General features: G+C 48.7%; 2 protein-coding genes across 12 annotated transcripts in view; one reads left to right on the top strand and one right to left on the bottom strand.

The window, feature by feature from the left end:
• Nucleotides 1-913: 913 nt before the first annotated feature.
• On the top strand, nt 914-21,571 carry EXOC7 (exocyst complex component 7). 11 transcript variants are annotated; one of them, XM_017833034.1, is made up of 22 exons: nt 914-1,095; nt 1,983-2,048; nt 3,132-3,316; nt 3,977-4,082; nt 4,618-4,840; nt 5,756-5,923; nt 6,950-6,961; nt 11,623-11,715; nt 12,674-12,742; nt 14,020-14,165; nt 14,407-14,559; nt 15,195-15,293; nt 15,901-15,963; nt 16,286-16,352; nt 17,637-17,675; nt 18,728-18,793; nt 19,069-19,189; nt 19,591-19,686; nt 19,978-20,041; nt 20,576-20,617; nt 20,772-20,905; nt 21,317-21,571. In XM_017833034.1, the coding sequence occupies exons 1-22, from the start codon at nt 1,036-1,038 to the stop codon at nt 21,417-21,419; spliced, it is 2,175 nt and encodes a 724-aa protein (XP_017688523.1). In that variant the 5' UTR covers nt 914-1,035; the 3' UTR covers nt 21,420-21,571. The 11 variants fall into 11 exon arrangements, with proteins under 11 accessions (XP_017688523.1, XP_017688524.1, XP_017688529.1 ...); XM_017833035.1 differs by lacking the exon at nt 6,950-6,961; XM_017833040.1 differs by lacking the exon at nt 11,623-11,715.
• Nucleotides 21,572-26,810: 5,239 nt separating this feature from the next.
• GALR2 (galanin receptor 2) overlaps nt 26,811-27,194 on the bottom strand; it is a 2,681-nt gene continuing 2,297 nt past the window's right edge. Inside the window, exon 3 of the mRNA XM_017833075.1 lies at nt 26,811-27,194. This exon is cut by the window's right edge and continues 4 nt beyond it. Within this exon, the coding sequence (XP_017688564.1) occupies nt 26,892-27,194 (303 nt within the window). The 3' untranslated portion in view covers nt 26,811-26,891.

Below are 27,194 nucleotides of genomic sequence, written 5' to 3'. Positions count from 1 at the left end.
TACATAGTTTTCTCATTAATTAGCATCCTATCTTCTACTGATTAATGATTCTCTCACTTCTCATGCTAATTAGCCCACATGCTCAATCTTTCTCTTGTTTTGAGTTGGTGGCCATGGGTTGGTGGTCAAGATCTCCCCCTGCCAGAATTAACTTTTATTGAGTTGGAGCTGATTCAGCTGCTGAGTTGGCTTTATTAGATTCTTCCTTATCTTGGGGATTCTGCATGTCCTTGAGGCCCTCAAATTCTGCATTTTTTGTGTTCACTATCACCAGTACATCCTTATTCCCAAGTTTTGTTAACCTCCCTGTAGGTCTGAGATTATTGAAGCATGTCAAGCCCTAAACCCTAACAAGGCAATTCTACCAACAAATAATCTGTTTTTCTAACACCTGGCCATCACTTAGAGCTTGTGAGCTACTCTCTGTTTCGCTGATTAAATCTCCCTTCTTGGTGATTAGGCTTGAAAGTACACAAGGATCAAACATCAAAGAACATCCTTTCTTAAGAAAATTTTACGCAACAGTGCCACGCTCAGGACGAGAGGACATAGTCTTAAACTGCGCTAGGGGAGGTTTGGGTTGGACACGAGGAGGAATTTCTTCACATAAAGGCTGATTAGACATTGGAATGGGGCAGTGGTGGGGTCACTGTCCCTGGAGGTGTTTAAGGACAGACTGGACACAGCCCGAAGCGCCATGGTCTGTATGACGAGGCGGTGTTGGGTCACAGGTTTCACTCGATGTTCTCAGATCAATTTCCAACCCAATTAAGTCTGCGATTGTTTAACCCACCTCGCCACTCCCAAGATGGCGGCGCAGCCCTCCCGCCGCTCCCAACATGGCCACTAGCAGAGCAGCGCGCATGCGCCTTACCCACTTCTGCTACCGCCCGGCACCTCCTCAAGCGGCGCCACTCTCAAGATGGCGGTGGTGCTGCCGGCGCATGCGCAGCGTGCCTCGCCGCGCCCATCATGGCGGCGGGGCGGTGACGGGCCGGGCGCGGTGGCACCGAGCGGCTGAGCGGCCCCGGCGCGATGATTCCGAGCGAGGAGGTGTCGGCCCGCCGGAGGGAGATCGAGGACAAGCTCAAGCAGGTGGGGCTGACCTCGGGACCCGCTGGGGGCTCTGCCGAGGCTGCAGTCAGAGCCCAGGCCCGCATCCCCCTGGCGTTGCCGGGGAGACGGGGCTGGGCCTGGAGGTCCCCACCGGGCCTGGGGGCGACCCGGGACCCCCAAGAGCCTCGTCACCCTGCTCCGGTTCTTCGAGGCCTGGTTTTCAGGTGCAGGGGGTATCTCTGGCCCCCTCTTCGGTCCCGGGGGCATCTGCGGGCTCTCTCTTCACATGTAATCTGGGAGACCAGCCCTTGGTGACTTAAAACCCGCCCTTGCAGACTGCTTTTCCACCCCTATATCTGGGCTTAGGTGACTTAAAATCAACCCTTACTGGCTGCTGTTCTCCCTCTATCTCTGGGCTTTGGTGACTTAAAACCAGGCCTTGCTGGCTTCTGTTCCACCTCTATATCTGGGTTTAGGTGACATAAAAACAGCCCTTGCAGGCTGCTATTCTCTCCATATATTTGGGCTTTAATGGCTTAAAACCAGCCCTTGGTTGCTGCTTTGCTTTGGCCCCTTGAGTTCTCTGCCCCGTGTAGGGTTTTTGGAAGGTGCCAGTGCAACACCCGTGTTGTGCTGTGGCAGGGAAGTGTGTGGTCTGGAAGGTGTTAATTTTATATTGTGCTCATGATATTGAAGGGAAACAAATAATCCATGAAAACCTCACTCGTTACATGATGTGTCCCCGCCTGGGGTCACTTGCTCTGATTTCTGCTAAGAGGTGGCTTGTTAAAATGTGTCCTCAGCATCAGACCAAACATGGTTTGCTGCAGTGTTTACCAGGACTTGTAAAAGCCTACGTGTAATGTTTAGTGACTTAAAAGCTTAGTGTTCAGATTGAAGGTTGTTTTTTTTCATCCTGTTGACAGGAAGAAGAAACTCTGTCCTTTATCAAAGAGAGCCTTGAGAAGAGTGACCAGCTCACCAAGAACATGGTAAGGAGGTCCTAATGTTGGGGCTGGATTTACTTTTCTTAATTTCTTAGGTTTGTTAGTTTTCAAGGTTGTCATTGTGCCCATCTGAGGGATGTGGAGTAATGAACCACTTCCTCTGAATTTGCATTTTCTGCTCCAGTGGCTGGGCAAAGGGGAAACCTGATGAATGCCTCCATCCTGAGCTTCTCTGCTGCTCTGAGGAGGGCTCAGGTGAGCTGTTGGCCTCACCTCTACCACAGTCAGTCCTCTCTCTTGGGAAGAGGTATTAATAGACTTCAGATTAGTTTGTGCAACAGCATCGTGTTGTTGCTTCATAAATTCAGGTTTTGTTTGGAGTTTTATTTTGGGAGTTGTCTGTGCAAAGGTAGGGAGTAATTATTGTTCTGTAATTGCTCATAAGCCCTCAGTTTATATACTATGTCCAGTTTTGGGCTCAGGGCTTTAAAAATGTCATAGAGGCAGCACCAGAGAAGTGTAGAAAACATATCATAGGAGAGAATCTTTTAGGAATTATATTTTGGCCTAGAAAAGATGACACTGAGGTACTCTTTTATGAGCTTACTATGGCTTTCCACCCTTCAGAAGCAATATCACAGTCCTCTTCTAAAACCAAATGTCTGTGATGGAAAAGTAGGTTCTCACTAAATTGATCCTGAACCTTCATGTTGTGCAGCTCAGTTTTGGGTCTCAGTGGTGTGGAGTAAAGTGGCTGCTGGTTTGTGCTTTTTTTTTGCTCTTTTTACATGGGGCACCTCCAAGCAATTCCTGTGGATTTATTTTCCCCTGTCAAATAAAATTTTGCTTGTCCTTAGTACTATGTTGGAACATTATCTTCGCTCTTTACAAACATTTAATTCAGGACTGGACCACCTCTGTGTGTCAGGTGATCTGTTTTGTGACTGTTAATAGAAATCAGGACGTAGAAGGGTGGAAACAGCTGCTAAGGAGCCATGGAAAACTGGTAGCAGAGCCCAAAAAGTGAAGCTGGGCCCTGAAGGTCCCTGACCTTCTCTAACTCGTACCCCACTGCATGGATCTGTAGGAAGGATGTCCTCAGCCATTGGTTTCTCTCTTGGTGTGCAGGTTTCTATCCTGTCCTCCTTTGAAAGTCGTTTGATGAAGCTGGAGAACTCGATTATCCCAGTCCACAAACAGACAGAGAACCTGCAGCGCCTGCAGGAGAATGTGGAGAAGACCCTGTCCTGCTTGGATCACGTCATCAGTTACTACCATGTGGCCAAAGACACGGAGAAGATCATAAAGGAAGGGTGAGTTGAGCTAGCTGGATCTTGCTGGGGAGTTTCATCCTATTGGATTTTTGGGATAGAGGTAGGGGAGCTGACTTCACACACTCATCCTCATGTGCTTGGTACCCTTCCCACACTCCTTCCCCACCCTCAGTCCACACTGACTTGACCTTCCTCCATCCCCACAGGATAAAGACAGCTCAGACTGTGCACTGGTGTCCCTTCCAGGATGTGCAGACATGCTGCCATATGAATCTCATGAGCACTGGTGGCTTGTCTGTTTTCCTCTGCCCTTTTCCCAAAGGTTCTTCCCGCCCACCAGTGTTGTCAGTGCATCCAGGATGAACCAGAGCTGTTCTGGAGCCTGCTCTGTGGCTCTTCTCTAGGGTGGGATGTGCAGTTTCCTTTGCCTTCCCATCAAGGCCTGTCTGAGGGAGGAGAGCAAGGCTGAGAGTTATGTGCTGTCCCTCAGCAGTCCTTCTGCACTTGCTGCATGGATTGGGTACTCTGCTGAGGCATTGAGTGGAGGCAAAAGGGAATTCCATGATCTCCTCCTAGATGAAGAAAAGGGAATTGAAACTTTCCTTGTTATTTTTATCCTAAGTTTGGTCTAGTACTTACTTGTTATCCTCTTTGTTTGCTTTGTGGGGCACTGCTTTTTACTTTTGGTTTTATTTTTAGCCCCACTGGGCGGTTGGAGGAATACTTGAATTGCATGGACAAAATCCAGAAGGCAGTGGAATACTTCCAGGACAACAATCCGGACAGCCCGGAGCTGAACCGTGTGGTAGGTCGTGGGTCTGGAACCTGGCATGGGTGGGAGAGGGACAGACACAGCCCTGCTGCTCGTCCTCTTGCTGTGAGGGGCTGTGGGTTTGCTGCCTGGTGAAGGTGGTGTCTGGGCACAGCTGAAGGAACCATCACTTTGGCTCCTGTTTAAGCCTGTCCTCGGCAGCATTTCTGCTCCTGGTGTTTTGCTCTCTGTGCACTGTGCCAGGAGGAATTCTGGAAGCAGATCTTACACCTGTGGAGGAGTTGATTGAACCTCCTCCTGAGTAGCTCTTGTCAGTCCTTCAGCTGCTTGAGCAGAATGGGTGATCTGTTTAAATCCCACTTGAAGGCTGAGTGACTCCCAAGCATTTTTTTAATTTAATTCCCTTTAAGTGTCTCTCAGATACAGGCGTGGTTGGAGTTTGAAGCATGAAGCACTTGGCAGTGGTTAGAAATGCTGCAGAAAGTATGTTCTTATGCAGAAATATTTGAGTGATTGATTACAGAAGTGAATGATTGATTAGAGCTTCTGTCCTGCTGTTTTGTGCCAGAAATCCCTCTTTGAGAGGGGCAAGGAATCCCTGGAGTCCGAGTTCCGCAGCTTGATGACACGGCACACCAAGCCAGTGCCACCCATCCTCATCCTGGACCTGATCAGCGGGGATGATGAAATGGAGACACAGGAGGAGATGTCCCTGGAGCACCTCCCGGAGAGTGTCCTGCACGACATCATCCGCATTTCTGGCTGGCTGGTGGAGAACGGCAGGAACCAAGGTTGGTGGTGCTGTACAGGTGCTCCCTTCCAGCTCTGTCTCTTACCACTACTTCCCACGTGTGGTTGAGACCAAAAGGGGGATTTGAGGGTTGTGTGTGTAGCCCTGCACAGCTGGGCTTGTACATCACACCCCTTCAGCCACGAAGCCTCTACTGTGGCCACCAGTCCGTGAGTCACTGCTGTGGGCACCTGGCAGCACTGGCAGGACTAGTGACTGCCTTAGTGGCACCTTTTAAGTGAGTAGTTCAGTCTTTCCATCTCCTCAAGATCTTGCTGGTTTTAGCGTTTGTAGTGAGACTGAAGCGATGGTTTGTCAGTTGAATTTTTCAGAATGAGCTGTGCAAATAAAGCACAAATAATCTCAATGTATATTCTGGCGTGAAGCAGAAATCCATTGCACTTGCATTTGTAATGCCTTCTGCTGGAGCTGCAGCTATCCAGTGTTCAGGTTTTATAAATGTACAAGACACTGGTCATTTGTTCCCATTTGGAAATATTTATGGGCATAACTTTTCATATGAGATGTGACCAAGGGTGGGGGGAGAACAGCACGGACTTGCTTCAGTCTGTATCTGTCTCTTCTTTCCTGTTCTGCAGCAAGATCTGACTAGAGCCTTATACTCCTTTATTGACTTTTCCTTTGGGACTGAATCACTGTGGACTTGTATGTGAAAGTACAGGTTTCCTGCAACATGTAGCTTCTAGAAAACCCCCCACTTCAATGATTTTTTCCTGAGTGGGGATTACTGTGCCTACCAAGTACGACAAACATCCTTAAAAGCTTCTTAAGAATTTTTCCATGATCAAAGGCAACTCCAGCACACAGAGCATATTTTGTTGGTCACTTTGTATTCTGCTTTCAACTGACGAGCACCTCATTAAATTATAATCTTGTTTCTGCCTTGTCTCCTTAGATTTCATGACTGTTTACTTCCAAATCCGCTCTGTCCAGCTCGACCGCTCCATCAAGGGGCTGAAAGACCATTTCCGTAAGAACAGCTCTTCCTCTGGGGTGCCCTATTCCCCTGCCATCCAGAACAAAAGGAAGGACACCCCCACCAAAAAGCCAATCAAGAGACCAGGTGAGTCCCTGAAGAGGGATCACTGTACTGGGCATTGAACACACACCTACAGGCCCTCTCACTGCTGAGGAAGCCTCTGTGTCTAAATATGTGCTCTTGGGACAGGAGCAGGGCTGAGATTTTGGAGATAAACACCTCTTCTCTGCCCTGGATTCAGCACTGGAATTACAGGCACTTTCTGTCTGTCAGTCAAGCCATCAGGTTTGTTCTCTGGGTGCTGTAAAGGGAGGAGAGGGGCCCTGTGTAGAGGGAGAGGAAAGGACTTAAGAAAGGAGATGAGTAAAAAGAGACCCTAGAGGGCTGTAAAAGATTTGATCTGAGAACACCTTTCTCAGCATTGGAATGTGGAATGTGGTCTGTGTCACAGCACACAGAAAGCTCATATCTGATAAAATACATCACTTTAATCATTAGCTATTATTAAATTATTATTGTGCTAGGAAAGTAAGGAGTCAGGAGTTGAGATGGGGCCTTGGTAGGTGCCTGCAAAAGTGAGATCCAGCATTGTCTGAATTTGGAAGGGCTTTTAAAGCTCTTGCCTCGGCCTGTCTTTGGAAGAGCTATGGATGTGGCTGATGGGTTATTCCTCCTCTCCTCATAATGAAGTTTTGCTACATTTTCTGCAGCTGGTGAGGTTGGTCACTCTGGTGTAGAGGAGTGCAGAGCTGGAATTCCCATCTCTGGAATGTGCCACCTAGTGGGAGCATGGCCAGGAGAGCCAGCAAAAGCCAGCACATATCTCCCACAGCAGCACAGGGATATTGTCCCTATGTGTCCCAGCACCCTCTTGTCTCATCTGTAAGAGTAATCAAGTCAGAAAAGTCCACATTTCTGTGAGTTTACCTGGCCAATACTCTCCTTCCCTACTGTTTTTTCCTGTGTTGTCCAAATACTCTTAGTGGGTTCAGGAAAACAGTAAGCAATGTGGGTAGGGAGTGGGAATGGATGGGATGGGGAAAGGGAGGAAGAAGAAATACCCATTTTAATTGTGTTGTGTTTATTTTTATAATCCTGCTGTGAATGCAGTCCTCATCCCAGGTAATGTGTGTCTATGTGTGTGTGTGCTGGCCCTGGTGCTCACTCTCTTCAGCTCTGTGTGTGGAGAGGCTTTGCTGGGCCTCTTCTTGCTAAAGCAGAGGGTGTGCCTGTGATATTCGAGGAGGGAGGGCTGCCTGGGGAAGGCTGTGGCATCCAGACATCACCCCTCTGGTCTTTTAAAAATCAATCTGTGCCATTGCTGCTCTGCCCTGGAGCTGTTCCTGAAAGCTGATCTGTGAACTGCAGCCCAACTGTGAATTTCAGGGAATTTTCCCCTGTCAGCAGAGAACCCCCTGATAAGGGGTTCAGAGACACTGAGCCACTTAAAAGGTGCCAGTAGGGATCTGTAGTTGAGCCATGGGGATCTCAGGTTGCAGATGCTTCAGATTTGGTCCACAATTCTCAGTTATCCCCTGATTCTGAAAAGATTGCTGTGTTTTGATTGCAGTGCATTCAGTATGGTCAGCAAACATTTCTGAGCAGCCTGACAAATGGTAACATCTCCCCTGTGTTCTAGGTAAAGAGTCAGGAATGGATTAGTTGATTTTTTTTCATGGACAGATCACTAAAGAATCACTAAAATCTTTTTAATGAGTCTCAGATCTTGAGTGATCACATAGAGAGTACAGAAAGGAGCCCACATGTTGGAGGGCCACAAGTGTTTGTTCCCTACAAGAAGGACTTCTCCAAGGTGGATGCATTTGGGCATCCAGAGTTACTTGTCATGGTGAATGTCTCACTGTAAATTTGCCAGAAGATTTTCATGTCTTTTTCCCAGTTTAATTGGATTTTCTGAGATGGGCCAGGTAGAAGGCACAGAGCATGGCCTGAATGCACTTACAGAGGTGATGGTGTGTGAAGGAAAGAGCACTTCAAATGATCCATTGGCTTATTGTTAATCTCAAAAAAAAAATAGTGGCTAATTTGTCTCCAGTCTTCCGTGAACAAGGACAGAGAACCAGACTGTAGCTCTTGAAGGACAGTGGTGGTTACACCTCATACACCAGCCATCTCTTATGGCTACTGAATTGTACTTAAGTGAAGTTAAAAATGGAGAAAAAAGTCGTCTTTGACCAGAGATTCGCCTTTTTTTCTGCAGCTCCATCAGCTTTCAAGGACAGCTCTTGAGGTAGAGGTCTCAGACCCCCTTCACACTGGCACTGGCTCTCTTCAGAGCAATATTACCTGGTGTTGTTTGAGTCCCCTGGGTTTAGCCTTTGTTCAGTTATGGACAAAGACAGTTTTTTTCTGTTCTATTACTTTATTTCAGTAAGTAAAGTCAAGTTCTGCCAATTTGGGTTTCAGACAAGGGGGTTTTCTCACAGTTCCAACAAGTGAGTTGATTTCCTTTGTCCTTAAATAAGAATATCCCAGTGCACACCCCAGTGTACACTTTAACCTATTGGAAGGGGTAAATAACAAACTAAATCTGATGTGCTATAGCTTTTTTGACCCACAAAACAAAGCACAAGAGAGGCTAAAGCTGAAGGGAAAGTGAGGTATTAGGTAACAAGGCAGAGACCCTCCTAGGTACTGTGTCGGATTCTAGAGAAAATGCTCCATATCCATGTGTGGTTTCAGAGGGTCTTCATCTCTCTGTTCCTGTTTTATCTGTTGGTGTTCCCTGTGCTGTCTCCTGTTGGTACAACGTGCAGTTTAAAATCTGACTGCTAGAGATGCTTCTAAAGCAGAGTTTTTCTCCCTTTAAATGCAACTTGTCAAGTCAAGTTGAACAGATGAAGCAATTTGTGGGCTTTTTCTGGTTTTAGTTTGCTGTTTGAAATGTCAAGCAGTCTGTCTCAGAGGGCAGGTGTGTTCAGATTCCCAAATCATCCTGCTGCAAACGTATGCACATAAAATACAGATTCCTTGTGATGCCTGTAGACCCTGTGCTCTCTTGTTGGCTTGAGAGCAGCAGGTAGCTCAGCAGCTCTGCATTTTTGAGAAGGATGGGGCCACTTGACCTCATTGCCTACAAGCAAAAGCCAGAGAGAGCTTTATCTGGTTTCATACAGATTCCTGCAGCTGGTGCTTAAGTAAAGAGGATGTTCCCTGCTGCTTGGATGGAACACTGCCTGATGGAAGGGAGAAACAGGACAACAAGTAGGAAAACTGTGCTTCGTGTGTGCCCCAAAGCCACTTTCTTTAACAACTAGGCCACAGAAGCAAAAGTTTCGTGGTTTTTTGTTTTTGTTTTTTTTATTATTATTATTTTTTTACTTTTATGGCTCTTTACAAGCTGTAGGGGAGCCCTTTTCCAGTTTCCTGAATGCTCCAGTTACCTATTTGGCTTAGTAGTGAGGTGCTACCTGAAGGCAGGCTGAGTGACAGAATAAAGAGCCCATTCCTGCCTCCCATACTGATCACTGCCTAGACTGAATGTGTTGTTTTCATTAGTAGCTGCAACAGAGTCCCCTTTGGTTAGGGAGCTGCCTAATAGGGGAAAACAACCTTGGAACAAAAGCATTTGGCTTCCACTAGAATCCATTAAAGCCTAATTACAATGCTAAGTCAAAATGATCCAGCAGCACTGAAGTGATGCCCATGGACACCCAACACTCAGTGTGGGGTAAACACAGGTAATTGTGTTTATGCAAACAAAATGCAGCATAATTTCATCCCCTAAAATTGAGAAAAAGAGGGAAAAAAAAAAAGGAAAAGAAACCATCAGGGGTGGGCTGTGGAGACATCCCCTGCATACCTGTGCAGTGAGACCCTGCTGACAGCAGCAGCAGTTGTACTGTCTGCTTGGTTTTCACACCAATTTACCCTCTCTTTTTATTCCTTTTTATTTTTCCCCTCCCCCTGGATGCTTGAAAGTGGGAAAGATCAAAGAACTGGTAGAAGAACAGTACCCAGGTTGAGCTGCTCTGCATCAGTTGGGCCGTGGGAACAGCAGTAAGGAAGAGCTTAGTGCATCTCTCCAGAGCTTGCCACAGCCCTCCTTGCTCAGAGGAACTTGCTGAGCCCAAGTTTTTAAGGTTTCTGAAAGTAGCTAAGAATGAAGTGGAAATGTGGGGTGTGAAGAGCACTGGGAAGCTTGGAAGAAGAGGCATAGCCTGCTCATTTTATCATATGGCAGAAGCTTAGGAGCAAATGCATCAGCCAGCAAGGGTGTAAGTCTGCCCACCTCCCAGGTGTGGGTCTGGAGGGAAGTTTCCTGCTAGGAGAATGTGTTTTATGGATATGACTTTTTTTTTCTTTACTAAGTGGTTGAGAACACTCTGAACTGGTAGAAGAAAAATGTTGCCTGTGAAAATTTATGCCTTAGGAACCATGCTCTGTTATTTAGTAAGTGCACCAGTTTAAGGCAGTAATTTAATGGGAGCTGCTCTCTCTTGTTCTCTCCCACTAGAGGTGCACTGTCAGGGGAACCTGAAGTTTCCTTTCCCCTGCCATATATCCCTTTATGGGATGAAGCTGTCCTGCATCCCAGAATGCTGTTCTGCAGCTGTGTGTACTTGTACTTCCCCTCAGCATTTGGGCAGCCAACACTCATTTCCAGTGGCTGATGGGAGTAGGGATTTTCTGCATGTTTGAAGTATTTATTACTTTGTAGAGGAAGAACGATTCTTAATTTTGGCAGCCGCATTTTTATTTTTTGGCTTCTTCATTTACTCAGCCTGGTTCTGTTTCATTTGGGTCTCCTATGGAAGCTCCTTCTGCCTTCCCAAAACTTCCAGTTCCCTGTTGTGCAGGCAACAGCAAAGCTCTGCTGTGAGAGGGTGTCCGTGTGCTTGTGGTAATTGTAGCTTGTTGCATGACGGCTAACCTTTTAATGTGGAAACACTGCCTAGTCTTCAGTTGTCACATTAATGCTTTGTTTTGTGCTTTCTAGCTGTATATCCAGCATTGCCTTTTGTTCAGTTCTGTCTGGTTTTTGTGTGTGTTAAGTATAAATCTTTTAACCCAATGTTATTTTTTTTCCATGGTTTTAATTGATTTGCGGCTCTTTAGAAGAGAAGTGTCTTGGGGATTAGGGTGGCTTAATGCGAGTTAGACATGGGTGGGCAGCATCCATTATTCTGTGATTCCTGGGATGGGAATTACTGCTGCAATTGCTCCCTAGAGCCCAGAGGTTGTCACCCTTTTATTGCTTCCTGTGCCATTCCTTGACTTGGCTGTGGGGCTCCTGATGGGTCTTTATTGATTATGCTCAGAAAATACCCCTTGGAAAGGCACCTCTTACCAAGTGGCTGCGGTTGTGGCTCCGAGGAGCAGGCAGTGTGTTGCCAGACAGGAATTGTCCATATGCAAAGCCCTGCTTCCACAGCTGAGGAAAAGCAACAGACCTTGTATGCTTGGATGCAGAGTACCAACTTAAATAAACCCATTAGAGGGAAGGGAGCTTCACTGCTTCCCTTCTGTGACAGTGTTTCTCACCCGCCTCTCCAAACTGATTCGAGCACTCCCTGGTTCTGTAACCTGGCTGGAATTTATGCCTCCAGCCTGAAAGCAGGGAAACAGTCTGGAAATGCCATTGTATCTGCACACTTGGACATGATTTTGGGGTTCACATTCCTGTACTGAGCATGCTCATTGGTGCCCAGCGTCCTCTTGCTGGGCCCAGGTGATGCTGGTGGAGGGCTGGTGTTCTGTTTTTGTTTTCTTTCACTCATTTTCTAGGTCTTCTTGTCTCTTCTCTCTGGTTCTGGTGACAGGCACGATCCGTAAGGCTCAGAACCTTCTGAAACAGTACTCTCAGCATGGTCTAGATGGGAAAAAGGGGGCCTCTAACCTCATTCCTATGGAAGGTAATCACAGCTCTGGCTACATCACCCTTGACTTTCTCTGTGTATCAGTCTTGCTTTTCCAGGTGGGGCTTCCATTAGTCCAGTGCTTAGTGGACAGCATTGGTTAGGTACAGCTATCCTTGGGGAAACAAGGAGATGCTGGAGGGCCAAATTGTTTTTCTGAATTTAGTGTCTGAATTTCAAGGTGTCTGTAAACATGAGTAGAGGTGGAGAGGAGTGTTACCTTAACACTGACTCACCACAGCCACCTGGGTAATGGAAGCTCTGCTCTGCTGACATCTGCTTGTGGTGTTCCTGTTCTCTTTTCTTTTTGCCTGGTCTTTGAGACATTCAGTTTCCTAGTGACCTTTCCAAACCTGATGCTGAAGTGTTGGACCACAGCCAGTGTATTGTTCCTGTACACCTCCCTAAATGGCCATCTTCCATGTTCTGACCTCCTCTGCTCATAGAAGTTGTGCCAGATAAGGGAGAAGAGGTCATTTGCTTCAAAGCATCCATAAGAAATTCCTGCCTCCTGCTATGTAAGCATCCAAAGCAGTTCTCTTCAGCACCTATGCTGTAGTCTCCTAAATCCCAGATGGTGACTAACATCACTTATTTGGGGGAAAATTCTCATGCTGAGCAGGCTTTCGAGTTTGGATTTGTAATGGTTGTGGGTACAAATTGGACTTGGTGCCTGCAATCCCCTTCAGAACTTAGGCAGGAGGTTCAAGGGACTCTGTGGCCCAACAAACGACTTAACTCGCACTTCTCATCAGGTTTCAAAGGGTTGCTGCTGCTATATAGCCCAACAAAGGGATTTGGTCAGGAAGCATTCCTGGGACTGTGTAGGGAAAATGGTGTCCATCAGATCCAATAAGCCAGCCTTGAAGCAGCATCCAGCCCAGTGTGAGCATCCATGCTGTAACCACCCTGGATAAATTGCGCCTTCTGTTTGTGCCGGCTGACATCTCACTAGGTCATGAGCATGATATACGAGTTAAACACCTTTGCGATACCCTGAGCGACAAGCACGGGCCGGCTGCGGGTAAGTACCGTGTTGTCACTCCGTAATGAGCTGGCTAACATCCATCCCTTCTTCCCAGCATGCTGCACTGGTATTCTGTAGCCAGTGGCTGTTCGTCTCCGTGGGCAGTCCTGAAGCATGGGCCTCCTCTGGCTAAGAAGCTCTGGCTCTTCTCAGTAGAGTTCACTCCCACTAATCACACACCCCCCAAGCCCTCAGACAGGGAGCCCCAACTTTGTCCAACCAGAGACTGACTGAGGCCATGCTGAGGGGCACTTTGGTGGCTACTGGCCTGTTTGGTGGTGAAGCAAAGTGAACAGGAAAGGGATCACGTGCAGCATTACAGTATAGTGGGCCATAGCACTGTAGGCAGTCTGTAAAAGCACACCACATTTGTGCTTTCTCTGCTGACCAGAACTTTTAAAATATCAACCTGAGGGACCTGTCAGCGTAGGGAAGAATTGGTTCTTTCTCCATCAAAGTTGCTGTGAGGAGAGAAGCAGCAGCCCATAGCTTAGAGAAGGCCTCTCTGTGTCATCTTACTGTCTTGCAGGATAGTGTCTGTCTATGTCTGTCCTGCAGACACATCCAGCAGTGGTTGGGATGAGTTGGTGCCAGCCTTTGTATCACACTGGCACAAAGATCCATGTAGGATCTTTGATGGATCTTTGTCCAAGACACTTGTAGTCTAGGACTCATTTGTATGCAGCATTGTGTGGCAGATAACTCACCTATCTGTGCTGATATTCCTGCTTCATAGGATGTAAATGTTCATCTGCCTGGTTTTTATCTTCCTTTTTCTGCCTGTGGGAAGAGGCTGCCTTCCAGGACAGCCCTTATTTCCCAGAAACACTGATGCAAAATGGCAGTTCTTCATCTGCATGATGGATGGAGATAAGGAATTCTAAAAATACAAGCAGAGATGTTGAATAATTCACCTCAGACCTTCCTGAGTTTAGTACTCTGTGTTCAAGCCCTTGATTAAATTTAGTCTGTATCCCAGAAGAGCTCCAAACTTCCCTTCTGTCATGAGGCTGGAAAGAGCTGGTGTCCTGATGTGTGTTTCCTGAACTACAGATGACTTTTCCTGCTTCCTGCAGGATATGCAGAGCTTCCCATGCACAAACCCAGGGCAGGTGTGGTGAGAAGACAGCTCTTGTTCTCACACACCGATGGGTGCAAAGCCAGAGCCTACTTTTCCAGAAGAGCCTTGTGTAAACCAAAGCCTTGGAGTGAGCAGAGCTGCTGGAAGCTCAGTGTGGATTTTGTTCTCTCTGAAATCCCTCTTGCCCTTGCAGGGAGGGACGACGTGTTCGACATCGAGATCGACGCCTACATCCACTGTGTCAGTGCCTTTGTCAAACTGGCCCAGAGCGAGTACCAGCTCCTGACAGAAATTGTCCCAGAGCACCACCAGAAGAAGACCTTTGATTCTCTCATCCAGGTCAGTTGAGTCTCTCTGTTTTGCTTCTCTTGTAAAGGATGCTGGTGTTGTCCTACAGGACCTGTTCAGGGAATGGGGTCAAGCACAGACCCTGGAGAACACGTGCTCAGAGTTCCTCACTGGTACCACAAATGACCCATCAGCCAAATGGGCATCTGTAACATGTGTCCTGCATCGAGCTCCTTGTGCTGCCTGGGCAAAAGTCGTGCTGCTTCCTCCTGAGTCTGTGGCTTTGTTGCAGGAGTCATTAGATAACTTGATCATGGAGGGGGATAACATCGTCTCAGCTGCCCGGAAAGCCATCATCCGACACGACTACTCAGCTGTGCTCACAATCTTCCCCATCCTGAAGCATCTTAAGCAGATGAAGCCAGAATTTGACCAGGTTTTGCAGGTAAGTGTGGTGAGATTGGAAAGGCTCCTGTGGCTTGGGTTATCTGGAGAACTTTTTGAAATGGATTATCCCAGTGGCTTTTAGCAAAGCCATGCTGCTTCTGTCCTCCAGCATGGACTGGAAGTGACACAAATACACCTTGCTTCTTTCTGTGGTGGTGAACCAGCAACTCAGCATCTCTCAGCAGCAGTTCAAGTTCTGACCCCATGATGGACTACCTACATCATTCTCCTGTTTTCGTGGCCTCTGAGGTGTTTCAACTCTGATACTATTGAGCTGCTCTGAGGAAAACCTGCTTGGACCACGCTGCAAGGTTCCCTAGGTGTCAGTCATGGCACCCAGGTTTAGCAAGGCTCCTTTCCATCTGCTTCCAGCTGTGATGCACCAATCTCCTATATCAGATAATGTGTAAGACAAAACATGAGAGGTAGCAAGTCCTAATTACTGTTAGGGTCACAACATCCTCCCTTTCTGCCTGGCAGGATTTCATGTGTTGTTGATGGTGCTGTAAATATTCTTCTGGCACATGGAAAAATGAGAATGAGATGCTGGGATGGGGGATGAGAGAGGGTAGGTGCTGGATGGAAGTTCAGATACTGTTTGTTTTCCTTCACTGATCTGTGGAACCATTCCAGGGAACTGCAGCAGGCACTAAGAACAAGCTGCCAGGGCTGATCACTTCCATGGAGACCACTGGTGCAAAGGCACTGGAAGAGTTTGCTGACAACATTAAGGTAGGATTCTCCTTAGTGTTGTCTCTGGCAGGCTTGGAAGAGGGGTTTTCTGAGCAGAACCCCTAGTTTAGCTTTCATCTTTCCATGAGACTGTGCAGATTCTGACTAAAGCAGGAACCTGTTGAATCACTATGGATGTTCAAATACCAAATGCTTGGTGCTGGTTTCAACTACAGGAGGCTTCTGCCTAAGACTCTTAACAGGCATACTACAAATAGTTTGACATAAACTTCCAGGCCTCTGCAGGTATCAGTATCAATCTCAGAATTTAACCCTATTTAAAAAGAAAGGAAAACTGCTGCCTTGAAAAGTTTTGGAGGACTCACGTTAAGCTGTCCCTATGTAAGGTGGGCTTGAGGAATGCACTGCCAGGCAGGTGAGCTGAAGGTGTGATGGTCACATGCTGAACCAGCCCCTGTGGTTCTGAGCTGCTGGTGTGTGGGAGCTGTGGTTTCTGAGCACCAGGAGATGGCACTGCAAGAGCCAGGTCTGAGGATGTTGAGAGAGGCTGGATAAACAAGCCTTCAGCTCACTTGTAGCAGCAGTTTTATTGTAGGTGTCTTCACTTTTTTTACATGCTCATCATATGTCTCTCTTCCTTTCCTAGAATGATCCAGACAAGGAATATAACATGCCAAAAGATGGGACAGTTCACGAACTCACCAGCAATGTAAGTAATGATGATTTGAACCATCCTTTGTGAAAAACAGTTTCTGAAGAGTGTTTAAAAAGAGCAGTAGGGAAACTTCTCAAGTTAAGCTGTCGTGGTATTAACAGTTAAATAATTACCTGGCTTCCATGGCAAGATGAGCTGGTGACCCTGGCTCAGCCATGGGTGACTGTGTTAGAAAACCCACCAGCTCAAAGAAGTGTAGTGATTTGGTTCTTGGAGGTTTTAAGTGTGGAGGAGCAAGTGGTCCTTCATGATTCTTCATAGCAGAGCATAGGAGACGCAGTGTTGGTTGCTCCTAACTTCCCTTCCTTGCTTCCAGGCCATCCTTTTCCTACAGCAATTATTGGATTTCCAGGAGACAGCAGGTGCCATGCTGGCATCACAAGGTACATACATACATGGGGCTTGGCTGGGCATGCAGTTCCTTCCTCAAATTGCCTGGACGTCTTCTTTAAAATAATCAAACTTCAATGTGCACTGTGAGCTTGTTCTCCTCCTGTCCTTCACCCTGTGGTTTGTCTTGTCCTCCAATCTGCCATGACCACATAGTTGGTTATCTGGAGAACTCCAAGGGATGCAGAGTTTCCTTGCTGGCCTTCCACACTTGCTCCTCAGCTCAGAATACAACAGCAGCAGCAAGAATCTCCTTAGCATCCAGCCATGGGCAAGCTGGGTCTCCTGAGCTGTTCGTGTGCCATGTGCCCTGTGAGAGAGACAAGCTTTAGCTCTGCTCTCCAGGATGCTGAAGAGACTCATTCCAGGAATAAATGCCTAGATCAGAAGCTGAGAGCTGCTGCCTCGTGTAGCAGGATGCTGCTGTGTATCAGCTGGAGTGTGATTTTGGTTCTGCGCAGAGCAGCAGCTCCCAGCTCTCCAGTGAGCTCTTGACCTTGGCAGAGCTCCTGCTTTCAGGTAGCTTGGAATAGAGCAGGCTGGAGAGGTGGAGGAATGGAGATTCAGGGGGCCCAGGGCCCTGAGGAGGCACAGGCTGGAGAGGGTTAGAGATATAGGGAAGAGCAGAGATATAGGGAAGATAGCAGAGATATAGGGAAGCTTAGAGCTGCCTCCAGACTGTTATCTGGAAATTCCTCCTTGGAAATTTCTGCCAGTTCTAAATTTCTTGCCACATCTCCTCTAGCCACTGCCTTGTGCCCTCTCTACCTGCAAGCTCAGTGTGCTCAGATCCTCCTGGGCCTTGGCTCTCTCTCCTTGGCCAAAGAAGTGGTCTTAATTTTTTCTTGGAAAAATCAACTGTTTCCCCATGTAGTCCTCAGCGCTGTTGTTTGGAAGTCTTGACGTACTGTCGTGCAGTGGGGATCTGTCTTAGGAGCTGATTGAAAAGGTAGCATAGGCTTGAGGTAGCTTTGCCTTGAAAGAGGGTTTGAACAGATTTGGAATGAGGTATCCTGCTAAATACAACCAGTAACAAAGCAAACAATGTCTCTAGCAGGGGAAGGAGGATGGACTCTGCCTTTCCTCTGTGATCTCCGCTCCATTTGAGGCCTTGGAAGGACTCCTGCCTGCTGTCCTGTGTGCCTCTCTGTGGCTGCTCTGTGTTAATATCTGCTTTGTTCTCAAAGGGATGGTGGTCTCTAACATGTCTTTTTGCACTTTGCATTTCTTTTCTCTCCTCCCTCCCCTTTTCTCTCTGCTCTGCCTAATCTTTGTAGTTCTTGGGGACACATACAATATTCCTTTAGATCCCAGAGGTAAGCAGACTTACCCACACGTACCTGTTCGTATTGCCTCGGACTCTGGTGATGTATGTTAATTCTTTATCCTCCAGCAGTGGTAAATAAATTAACACGTTATTGAAGAGGGGGAGAAGGGGAGGGTAGGTAATTCTTGCCAGTGGGCCGGAGAGAATAGGGAGGGCTTTGTCAGCAGCAGACAATGAGGGATGCCACATGAGCTGAAACAGGCTCAAGACACTCTCATGGCACTGAATCTCTTTGGCACAGGTAGCACATTGGCCCAGCTGGGATCATGCTTTATCCCATGTGCACTCGGCTCCGTATTGTCCAGCTCCCAGCAACAGGAGCCTCGAGGCCTTTCCCATGGGGTGCTTGTGAACTCGGACCACCCGAGTTAGGCCCAACTGCCAAACTCTCTGGCGGGGGCAGGAGGAGGTGGCCACCCCACGTGTCCCCTGGGCCCCATGCCCACAAGCCCTCGAGGGCAAAAAGCCATCCCTTATGCACAGACAGAGGAGCATGTGCCAGCCCGGAGTCACTGCTTGTAAGGGCAGGCTCCCATGCTGGCACAGTCCCCCTCAGAGCCAGGCAGGCCCTGTCAGCAACCATGGGGATGGCTGAAGCTTTCCAGAGCCCTTCTGCTTGTTTCAATTACTATTGTGTGCTTGTTGTTAACAGCTGCAGCTTTTTTGTTCTCTGATTGCCGATTTCTAGTGCTTACAGACCTTTTCAGGTGGTGGGGGAATGATGGGGTGGATGAGTTTCTTGACTTTATTTCTGATCAGAGGAGTGTCCTCTGAGCACTAGAAGAAAAGGAGAGATTTCTGGTGGGATGCTCTGCACTTGATGCAGAGACAAGGACTGAGGGGTGCAGAGCTCTCCCACCCTCACCGTGGATGAGCTGTTGACAGTCAGCTCTGAAACAGGAGCTGATTTCACTGTTGATGGGAGCTCTGCACTAATTCCATAGCAACAGGGATGAGGCTTGTTTGAATAGAGGCAGGGTGGCCACACATACCCCCCCTTCTCAGGGCATGTTAACTGGCCTAAAACTCTTTTCTTTTCAGAGACCAGCTCCTCAGCCAGTAGCTACAGCTCAGAGTTCAGCAGGCGGCTGCTCAGCACCTACATCTGTGAGTACCCTGCTCACCTTCCCTCTCCTGCCCCGTGGACTCTCCTTCACTTGGCTCATTTGCCAGGTGCAATGAAGGCAATAGTTTGCAGAGAGGTTTTGGTGACTTGCTGAAGAAAGATCTGTGTAAGGGTTGTTAAGTACACATGATTGTACCCTTTGTGCAGGCAGTTGGGGCTGTGCTGTTCACTTTGCTGTGGGCCCACAGCTTGGTTTGTTTTGTCAGTAATGAGAAGTTCCAGTGCAAAACTTTTTCTCTGTTTTTCCCTCTTAAAGGCAAAGTGCTGGGCAACTTGCAGCTTAACCTTCTTAGTAAATCCAAGGTTTATGAAGACCCAGCTTTGAGTGCCATTTTTCTGCACAACAACTACAACTACATTCTGAAATCTCTGGAGAAGTAAGTGTGTGTCTGGGTAAATCTCCCTCAAGTCCAAGGCTTGGTTTTGGAGCAGAGCTCTGCATTAAGAGCATTCACTTGCCAGCCTGTCTCAGATCCGCTTTATCTTCTTTTCTTGAAACTGCCTTTTTGAAAGTTTTGCAGTATTGTAAACATCACATTACACGAGAGTGGGAGACAAAAGCATTTGAGATGCCTTATGCTGTAGAGAATCCTTTGATCTTTGGAGGACTGAGGACACTGGAAAGTGACTTTGAGTCGCTTCTTTTGCACATTTCAAGGACCCTTTTATTGTGAAGGGCAAAAAAGGACTTGTTGGTGAGGGCTGAAATGCTGCCACTCTGAGAGCAGCCCAGAGAGCAGCTGGCTCAGGTGTTTCCTCAGGATTTCTGCTCTTCCAGGTCCGAGCTGATCCAGTTGGTGGCCGTGACACAAAAAACAGCTGAGAGGTCTTACCGGGAGCTCATCGAGCAGCAGATCCAGACATACCAGCGCAGGTGAGGTGACATCCTCTGCTTTTACCTTGGTTTGGTTGGTTTGGGAGCTCCTTGGCAGCCAGTGCTGCTGGAGCAGTGGGAGAGATTAGCCTAAACCTGAAACTTGTCTAAAACCAAAGCCACTTATTCTAGTTCTCAAGCAATTAATCTAATTTGGGAAGGGGTCACTGTGGAAAGTTTTGGAGTGTGTGTTGTCTGAGTTGGCCTTTGGGTCATGGGTGAAGGCACAGAAGCTCTGGTGAGGTATGAGTAACTCCTCTTTGCCTCTTTCCCATCTCATTTCACGTGCAGCTGGTTGAAGGTAACAGATTACATTTTGGAGAGAAACCTGCCTGTCTTTCAACCAGGAGTGAAGGTGAGAGGATGGGCAAGAATGGGCTTGAGATGACAGAAATTGCTAGAAACATCTTCTCCTTTGTCATATTAAAAAATTCTCAGAAACCTTCTTTATATCTCATGCCAGTATCGCTCTGCAGAGTGAAAGCTGTGGCTGGCACAAGATGGAGAGCAGCAGTGCCTTCTGATCTCCCCTGCCCCAGATTCATCCAAGTCTTTTAATCTCTGCCTCCATTCTTATATCTTCACATGCTTCTATTTTGGATTTGCAAAACCCTGAGACCTTCCCTTGGAAAGGGCTGAAAGCATAAAGAAGTCTATTTTTATGTCTGTTCTGGATGAAAATTACTCTTGTTAAAACTACTTCAGCTGAAAGCCACTTGCTGAATGTAGAGTGTGCTGCTCTGCAGCTCTCTCCTTGCTGCTTTAGGAGAGGGAATCCAAACCAAGTAGGTTGCATATTGCTTAGGTTGGATGGGGAATTGTGGGTGGGCACTGATGTTGGATATTTATTCCTGGAGATGAAATAAAATCCTTTCCCCCCTTGTTGCAGCTCAAGGACAAGGAGAGGCAGATGATAAAGGAGCGCTTTAAGGTAAGGAGGTATTGGATGGTATAAAAACATCCCCTGGCTGGTTGGGACAGACAGATCTGCCTGAGGAGGAGAACTGTGGGTGATCAGCAGCAGAGGGAAAGAGCATCAGATTCGGTGTAGAGATGAGATGCTCACCAAGTTTTACTTTGAACAGGGTTTTAATGATGGGCTGGAGGAGCTGTGTAAGATCCAGAAGGCCTGGGCAATTCCAGACATGGAGCAACGGGACAAAATCCGCCGGGCACAGAAAACCATTGTGAAAGAGACCTATGGTGCCTTCTTGAACAGGTGAGGCCTCCTGCGACACTGTCCTCTCTTCTGTGGATTTACAGAGGTCTTTGAGGCCCAGTGTAGCCTGAGCTGAGGGACTTCTTTGCTGTCCTGCCTCAGCTTTTCTACCTTGCACACTCAAACGTGCCCAAGCTGATCTCTATCAGTTGCAGACACGTGCTGTCACCTCGATTCTTCGGTCAGGGTGAGCACAGGTGTTCTAGTGAATACAAAGCTCTGAGCCCCCCTGGGCTGCTCATGTAAAACTTGTGAGACCAGTGGAACCAGGTCACTTGCTCTGTACAGGATACCCTGTCGGATTCAGGTGGTATGTGTTGGAGTGGAGCTGATTTGTGACAGAGGAGGGGCCAGTGGGTCTCTTTGCTGCGTTCCAGTCATTTGTCACCTGGGGGTTGTCTTCCTTTGCAGATATGGCAACGTGCCCTTCACCAAGAACCCTGAGAAGTACATCAAATACCAGGTTGACCAGGTGGGGGAGATGATCGAGAAGCTGTTTGACACATCAGCATAAATTTCCAGCTGTCGTGAACTCTCCAGCTGCCAAGTACAAGCCAGTGCTCTTTCAGCAACCCTTGGGACTCCTTTCCCTTCTCCCCTGCCCCATTGTGGTGGGCAGGGTGTTATACTTGTATTTATCAGATTTATAAACCTGTGGAAACACTCCTTCCTGGCTGTCTTTGCTCCGGATCCACGGGATAAGGCAAAGTCTGCCATGTGGGCTCTTACATTTGGGCATCTTCTCACCCGGGTTTGTGTTAATGCCTTGATGTGCAGCAGACATGGGGAGTGTGTTTAAAAAAAAAAAGAAAGAAAAACACACACACAAAAACCCCGCTAACCTTATGGATACAGCCTTTCTGTTTGGAGCAGGAAGCTGTGAGCTCCACATGGTGCCACGTGCTTCCCTGATGGGTTTTGGGAATCTCAGTTCTGTAGGATCCCAAAGGATTTTCACATTGTTACTCTTGACTGTTATTTAGTTCAGTGATGGGCTGCGATGCCAGTTCTGGGGTGTGGTGGTGTGTGGCCGTGGTGGTGCAGGCTAGTCATGCACCAGGGTGTTTTACCCAAAATTTGGCAAGCTGCCCCTGTATCAGTGCTCAGTCCTTCATGAGGCAGTGGCAGGTGGGGTGAAGGCAGTCTGGAGTCATGACAGAGCAGTGGGAAACCAGAGGGAGCTCCGTGGTGGCCTGGCTGAGTGCTGCCCCTCGACCTGAGGCAGAGCATGTGCAGAAGTGTACATACAGATTTCTGCTCAGCATCTTCCTCCCATCCCTCTTTTTCCTTTGTCTTCTGTCTTAAATCTGATGCATCTCTTCCCTGCAAGCATCCAAGCCTGTTCCCTCTGTTCAGCCCATAGGCATGTGTGAAGCAAGTGCTCTCCCACATGCCTTGGAGCAATCCTGGCAGGCTTTGATACAGGAACTGGACTCTGACAGCTTTGCACCAAAGCCTTTCAGAGGAACACCTCTGTTGTATCTGCGGTCTCTGGCCAGGCACCTCCTGCTTCCACCTCCCTCTCTCCTGCTGCTGCTCCACTGTTTGTCTGTAACACTTGAAATACAGGGTTTCCATAGAGTGAGGAGCACTCACAATAGCTGCTGCTTTGTAATTTGGAGCAAATCCATTATTCACCTGAGCTGTGTTTGCTGGTGTCTGATTAGCCCAGCAGTGGCAGAGCTGTTGGATGTTAGTGCAGGTCCTGCTGTGGCCGACCCAGCCTCTTGCCTGGGCCACTGCCTCCTCAGACAGATGTTTTTCAGGGAGCTCCTGGCTTTTCTAAACTCCTGACCTCCTCTTCCTCCTCAGACTGGTCTGAAACACTACCTGGTGTAACAAATGCCTGAAAACCAGCAGATTGGACAGGCTTGTCCGGCCCAGAGCTGGACCACGGTGTGAGTTCAAGCCTTGATCACCCACCCTACCTGGCTGTTCCTATGTGTCTGACTGTGCAGGCTCACAGTGCCAACCCCACAGCCCTCCCTGCAGGGACCTTCCCTCCTGCTTTCAGATCTCAAATGTCTGAGGACACCTGAGACCTCAGCACTCACTGTTTTTCACCTCTGCCAGCTCCAAGAGCCTCCAAAGGCCAGCAGGCGCCAGACAGTGTTGGAAAGCATAAGCAAAGTGCTGCTGGCTTGTGTTGTGTGCAGTGTCCAGCTTGCTGGATACACACTCTGACATTCACCAGAAGGACCTGGATTCCATCTTTCTGGATGTGTTTCTGCCACTGCAGCAGTCTGATGTGAGTTTCTTTCTCCAGGAGAGTGTGTGGAATTCAGGCTGAGCTGTAAAATATGTTTTATTGCCCCTGATCCCAGGGCAAGGCAATTCACCCGGAACGGTTGCAGGCAAAGCCAAGGGAGGGAAGAGAGAGCTTTGCCTGCAGCATTTCTGGAGCACCTGAGCTTTAGTGTGCAGGAGCTGGAATCCTCCCTATGCTGATGCTCTTGTGCCAACCAGAGGCTGTGGAAAATGCATGAAATCCTTTAGGGTTTGGGACAAGGCCACATCCTGTTCTCCAGAGATTCTGGGAATGCGTCTGCATGACCCATGCCAAAAGAGGCATTTCTGGGTTTTGCTGTCAGCCTGTTCCCCCAGGAAAGCTGTACAGACCAGGGCTGGTGGGGAGATGCAGTCAGAGATGGGATGCAAAATGTCCCACTCCCTCCTGGGCTCTCCATTACCAGCACCAGTAGCTGGTTGGGTTGTTTTCTACCCCAGGGATGCCCTGGCTGCATCTGGAGTAAGGAATGGAGGTAAGAGGCAGCTGGGGACTGAGAGCTGAGCTTGCTGTTGGCTGTGCAGGCTGTACAGTGAGGAGGAGCCGGAGGAGGTAGCAGGTGGGAATCAAGACCCTCGTTTTCCCTGAGTTAAAGGGAAAACTGAGCCATCCAGTCCCTGTTTCTTAAATCCAGCCTCCCACTCACCCTTGGCTCTAACCATTCCCTCACCACCTGCTTCTCCCCTGTGCAGGGAATGAACAGGGGAGCTGAGCAGCCCCTGCAGCAGCCAGACCTGCTTTGGGATCAGCAGCACGTTTCAGGCTGAGCCACCCCTCCCTTGGGGTGGGAGCAGGAGGAGCCGCTGGCCCCCTCCAGGCTGGCTTTGTCCAACACTGCACAGTGCAGGGAACAGCTCCGTGTGCTCCTTGGCTTTTTATGGTAAGGAATGTGTTTGCAACATGTTAATTAAGAGTGATCATGGCAGCCAGCACAGCCTGGCCCTCTCAAACACTTTAGCCCTTCACATCCTTGCTAAGAGCTGACTGCAGAGCCTCAAGTGATGCTGAGACTGTGGGAAGGGGCCACGGATGGGGCTGAACCCCCTTTGCCTCCCCCTCTGCTTTCTCCAAGGCTCCTGCAAGGTTTAATGCTCTCCCCTCACCTCCCATTCAGCCTGACACAGACTCTCTGATTTCCAAGGTTTTGGGGCTGGAGCCCCATTTCTCCATTGTTTATTTTTGTAGCTCCACAGAGGCCCATGCTGGGGCTGTGCCAGGATCTGAGTGTCTCCTACCTGCTGCCTCCTAATACTGGGGAGCAAATTTGGCAGAGTAAGTGTTTGAAAACAAAACAAAACCACAAACGAAAACAACTTCTTTAACTCCAGTGATAAATCCATGTGCTGCAAAGTTCACATTAACTGAGATTTCAGCTAAGTGTCCCTCATGTCCCTGTGCACTCTTGGACTTGAGAGCTGACTTTAGCCTATTTATTTTCCACTCCCTATTGAATATGCTTTTATTAAATTTTAACTGGAACAGGGGGACTTGCACTGATCTTAATTTAAGACAAGGCCTCCCAAGGGAACAGACCAGGAGCCTGCCTCCCTCGGGAGGGTGCTGAGTAGCAGCAGGTCGTGATACTCTTGTCTTTTCCTGATATGCTCTTATTTTTGGAGAAAGTCACTTCCCAACATGTTTTTGTGTGGCAGAAAAACCTTTTGGTGCCCTGGGAGCTGAGTTAGAGGTGTCCTGGGATGTGCCTTCAAAGTGGTCATGGGTGGCTGAGCAGCTCTAGAACAGTTAGCAGGGTAAGGCAGGTCTCAGCTGAGTGCTTGGAGGGCTCTTGGAAAGGCTGGGGTGGGAAGGAGGGGAGCAGGGTCAGTGTCTGCTCTGGGATGCTCTGCTGTCATGAGCAGACAGGGGACAGCCATGCCAGCACAGGGACCCATGTCCTTGGGCAGTGCAGAGGTGATGGGTCAACATCTCCATCCCCAAGGTGAGCTGATAACTGTCCGGGAGAGGGGATTGAACCCCTTGGTGTGTGTGAGATCCATCACAGCCAGATCCTGCAGCCCTCTGAGCAGAGGTAGATGAGTGCAGGAGGAAGATAAGGCTTTAACTATGTTTGTGCAGCTGATCCAATGTTTTCCCTGGCTGTAAAGGGTTGAGCAGGGAGATAAATCCAGATATAATTAATGGAGCTGTTTATATGCTGCTCTCTGTGACTTATGCTGCAAGCAAGCTGAGACTAAATATCACAGTTATTGATATGAGGCAGTGGCTGATTTATGGCCCTTTGCATTGGGGCAGGAAGATCTGGTTATAATAACACTCAGCAGGGGAAAAGAAATTATTTACAGCCAAAAGCTTCTCAGGAAGAAAGGCCAAGCACTGGGGAGGGGTGGAGGAGGGCTGTGTCCTGACCAGACACCCAGGGAGAACCAGGGTCCTGGACAGAAATAGCCTCCTGCAATGCAGCCCAGTCCCGGAGAGTTCTGCCTTAGAGATTCACAAGAGGGAAATCCGTGCAGACAGTTCATCCCAGCTCCTGTGCACTTTCACTGCCACCTCTGGCTGTGCTTTGCCACAGGGTTTTCAAAAGAGTTAATTGATCCTATTCCAGTGATGCTCTTGTGGTACAGAAAGGAGGGCTTTCATTTAAGGCCCTCGGCTGCTGATGGTCACAGGGCTCTGCTCTCACACAGCCTTTGCAGTGTAATGAGCAGGAGTTTGTGAGTCACACCAGCCTCTCATGGGCAGGTACAGCTATATGAAGAGGGTGCAGTGGCATTCCTGTGCCGAAGTGACCCCTCTCTATGGATGTGCTTGGACATAATCCACATCCTCCATCCCTTCCACCCTCAGCTTCCCTCCATCCAGCAGGTCCCACCACCCCTCCAGCACCCTCCTCTCCTCCCCTGCAGCTGTGAGGTGTCTCAAGGGAGCTGAACGCAGGAGGTGAGATGAAGAGGCTTTATTAAGGCTTTCCTGACTGGCTGAGGATGACCCCCAGCTCTCACACGGCTCTGGCTGTCCAGTCCCACACCGTGGCTCCAGGGAAGCAGTGCTGCTGCTTTGCTTTGCTCTTCTCCACAATCACCTCGCTTTGATGAGAGGCTGAGCCGTGCCTGAGCTGTCCAAGGCATTCAAATCCTCCCCCAGTGTGGTCCTGTCCCACTCAGGTTCCCCTCCTGCAGGACCATGGCTGTGCTTCCTCAGCAAACAGCCTCCCTCCCTTCTGGTCCTTGGTGACCTTCTATGCTTCTCTCCTGGATTTTCCTACCTGAGCTGGGTTTGTGCCCACACGGCTGTGCCCAGAGCTGCCCTGGGATGCAGCTCCTGTACCAGGTCACAAACAAACCAAGACTTCCCAAATATCCCTAAAAGAGCACCCCACTAACTCCAGCCAGATGCTGTGTTGGTTGGAGGGACCAGAGCTTTCAACAACCTCCAGGTGTAGTTGCAACAGGGCATAAGTCTGTCCGTGACAGAGGAACAGGTGATTACACCAGAGTGGATTTGGGGGGTTTGATCTCTACTCTCAGCAAGTGCTTGGTGGAAGGAAATCCTGACCTTGGATCCTCGGTCAGCTGCTTGGCTGAGTCTGTATCAGCAGCATGATCAGTGTTATGACATCTGGGTGCACTTGAATGGAAAGAGTCCGACTGGCCACATTTCAACCCAAAACGTAGGCCTGTCCCCAGGCCTGCCATTGCTGCAGGAGCCCGCAAAGCCGTGGGGTGGGGAGAAGCTCTGCTAGCTGACACTGAAGGTGACGAAGGAGCCATCTGCTTTGTGCTGCTGTCCCACCAGCTCCACCTCCCCCCAGGGCTGGGCTGGGACCCTGCAGCGCGCGGCGGAGCGGCCGGGCAGGGCCTCACTGAGCTGGGTCACCTCGCTGAGCTCTGCCTCCAGCGTGCTGACGGTGTTGGTCACCTGGGCCACGTGCACCCTGTGGGCTGCCTTCTTGTGCAGGAGGCAGCTGAAGATCTTCTTGAAGCCCTTGCGGAAGTGTTTGGAGACCAGGGCATAGACGATGGGATTGACGCAGGAGTTGGC

This window comes from Lepidothrix coronata, unplaced genomic scaffold (assembly GCF_001604755.1).
Source record: "Lepidothrix coronata isolate B3197 unplaced genomic scaffold, Lepidothrix_coronata-1.0 Scaffold210, whole genome shotgun sequence".
Classification (NCBI taxonomy): Eukaryota; Metazoa; Chordata; class Aves; order Passeriformes; family Pipridae; genus Lepidothrix; species Lepidothrix coronata.
Note: the sequence above shows the minus strand (reverse complement) of the source record. Positions and strands in the feature narration are given on the sequence as shown.

Bases quoted from the DNA above. Each gene is read 5' to 3' on its own strand.
- EXOC7 (XM_017833034.1), top strand. From the start codon at position 1,036: ATGATTCCGAGCGAGGAGGTGTCGGCCCGCCGGAGGGAGATCGAGGAC. The intron at 3,317-3,976 runs GTGAGTTGAGCT...TTTTATTTTTAG, and splicing joins GAGAAGATCATAAAGGAAGG to CCCCACTGGGCGGTTGGAGG. The intron at 18,794-19,068 runs GTGAGTACCCTG...TCCCTCTTAAAG, and splicing joins GCTGCTCAGCACCTACATCT to GCAAAGTGCTGGGCAACTTG.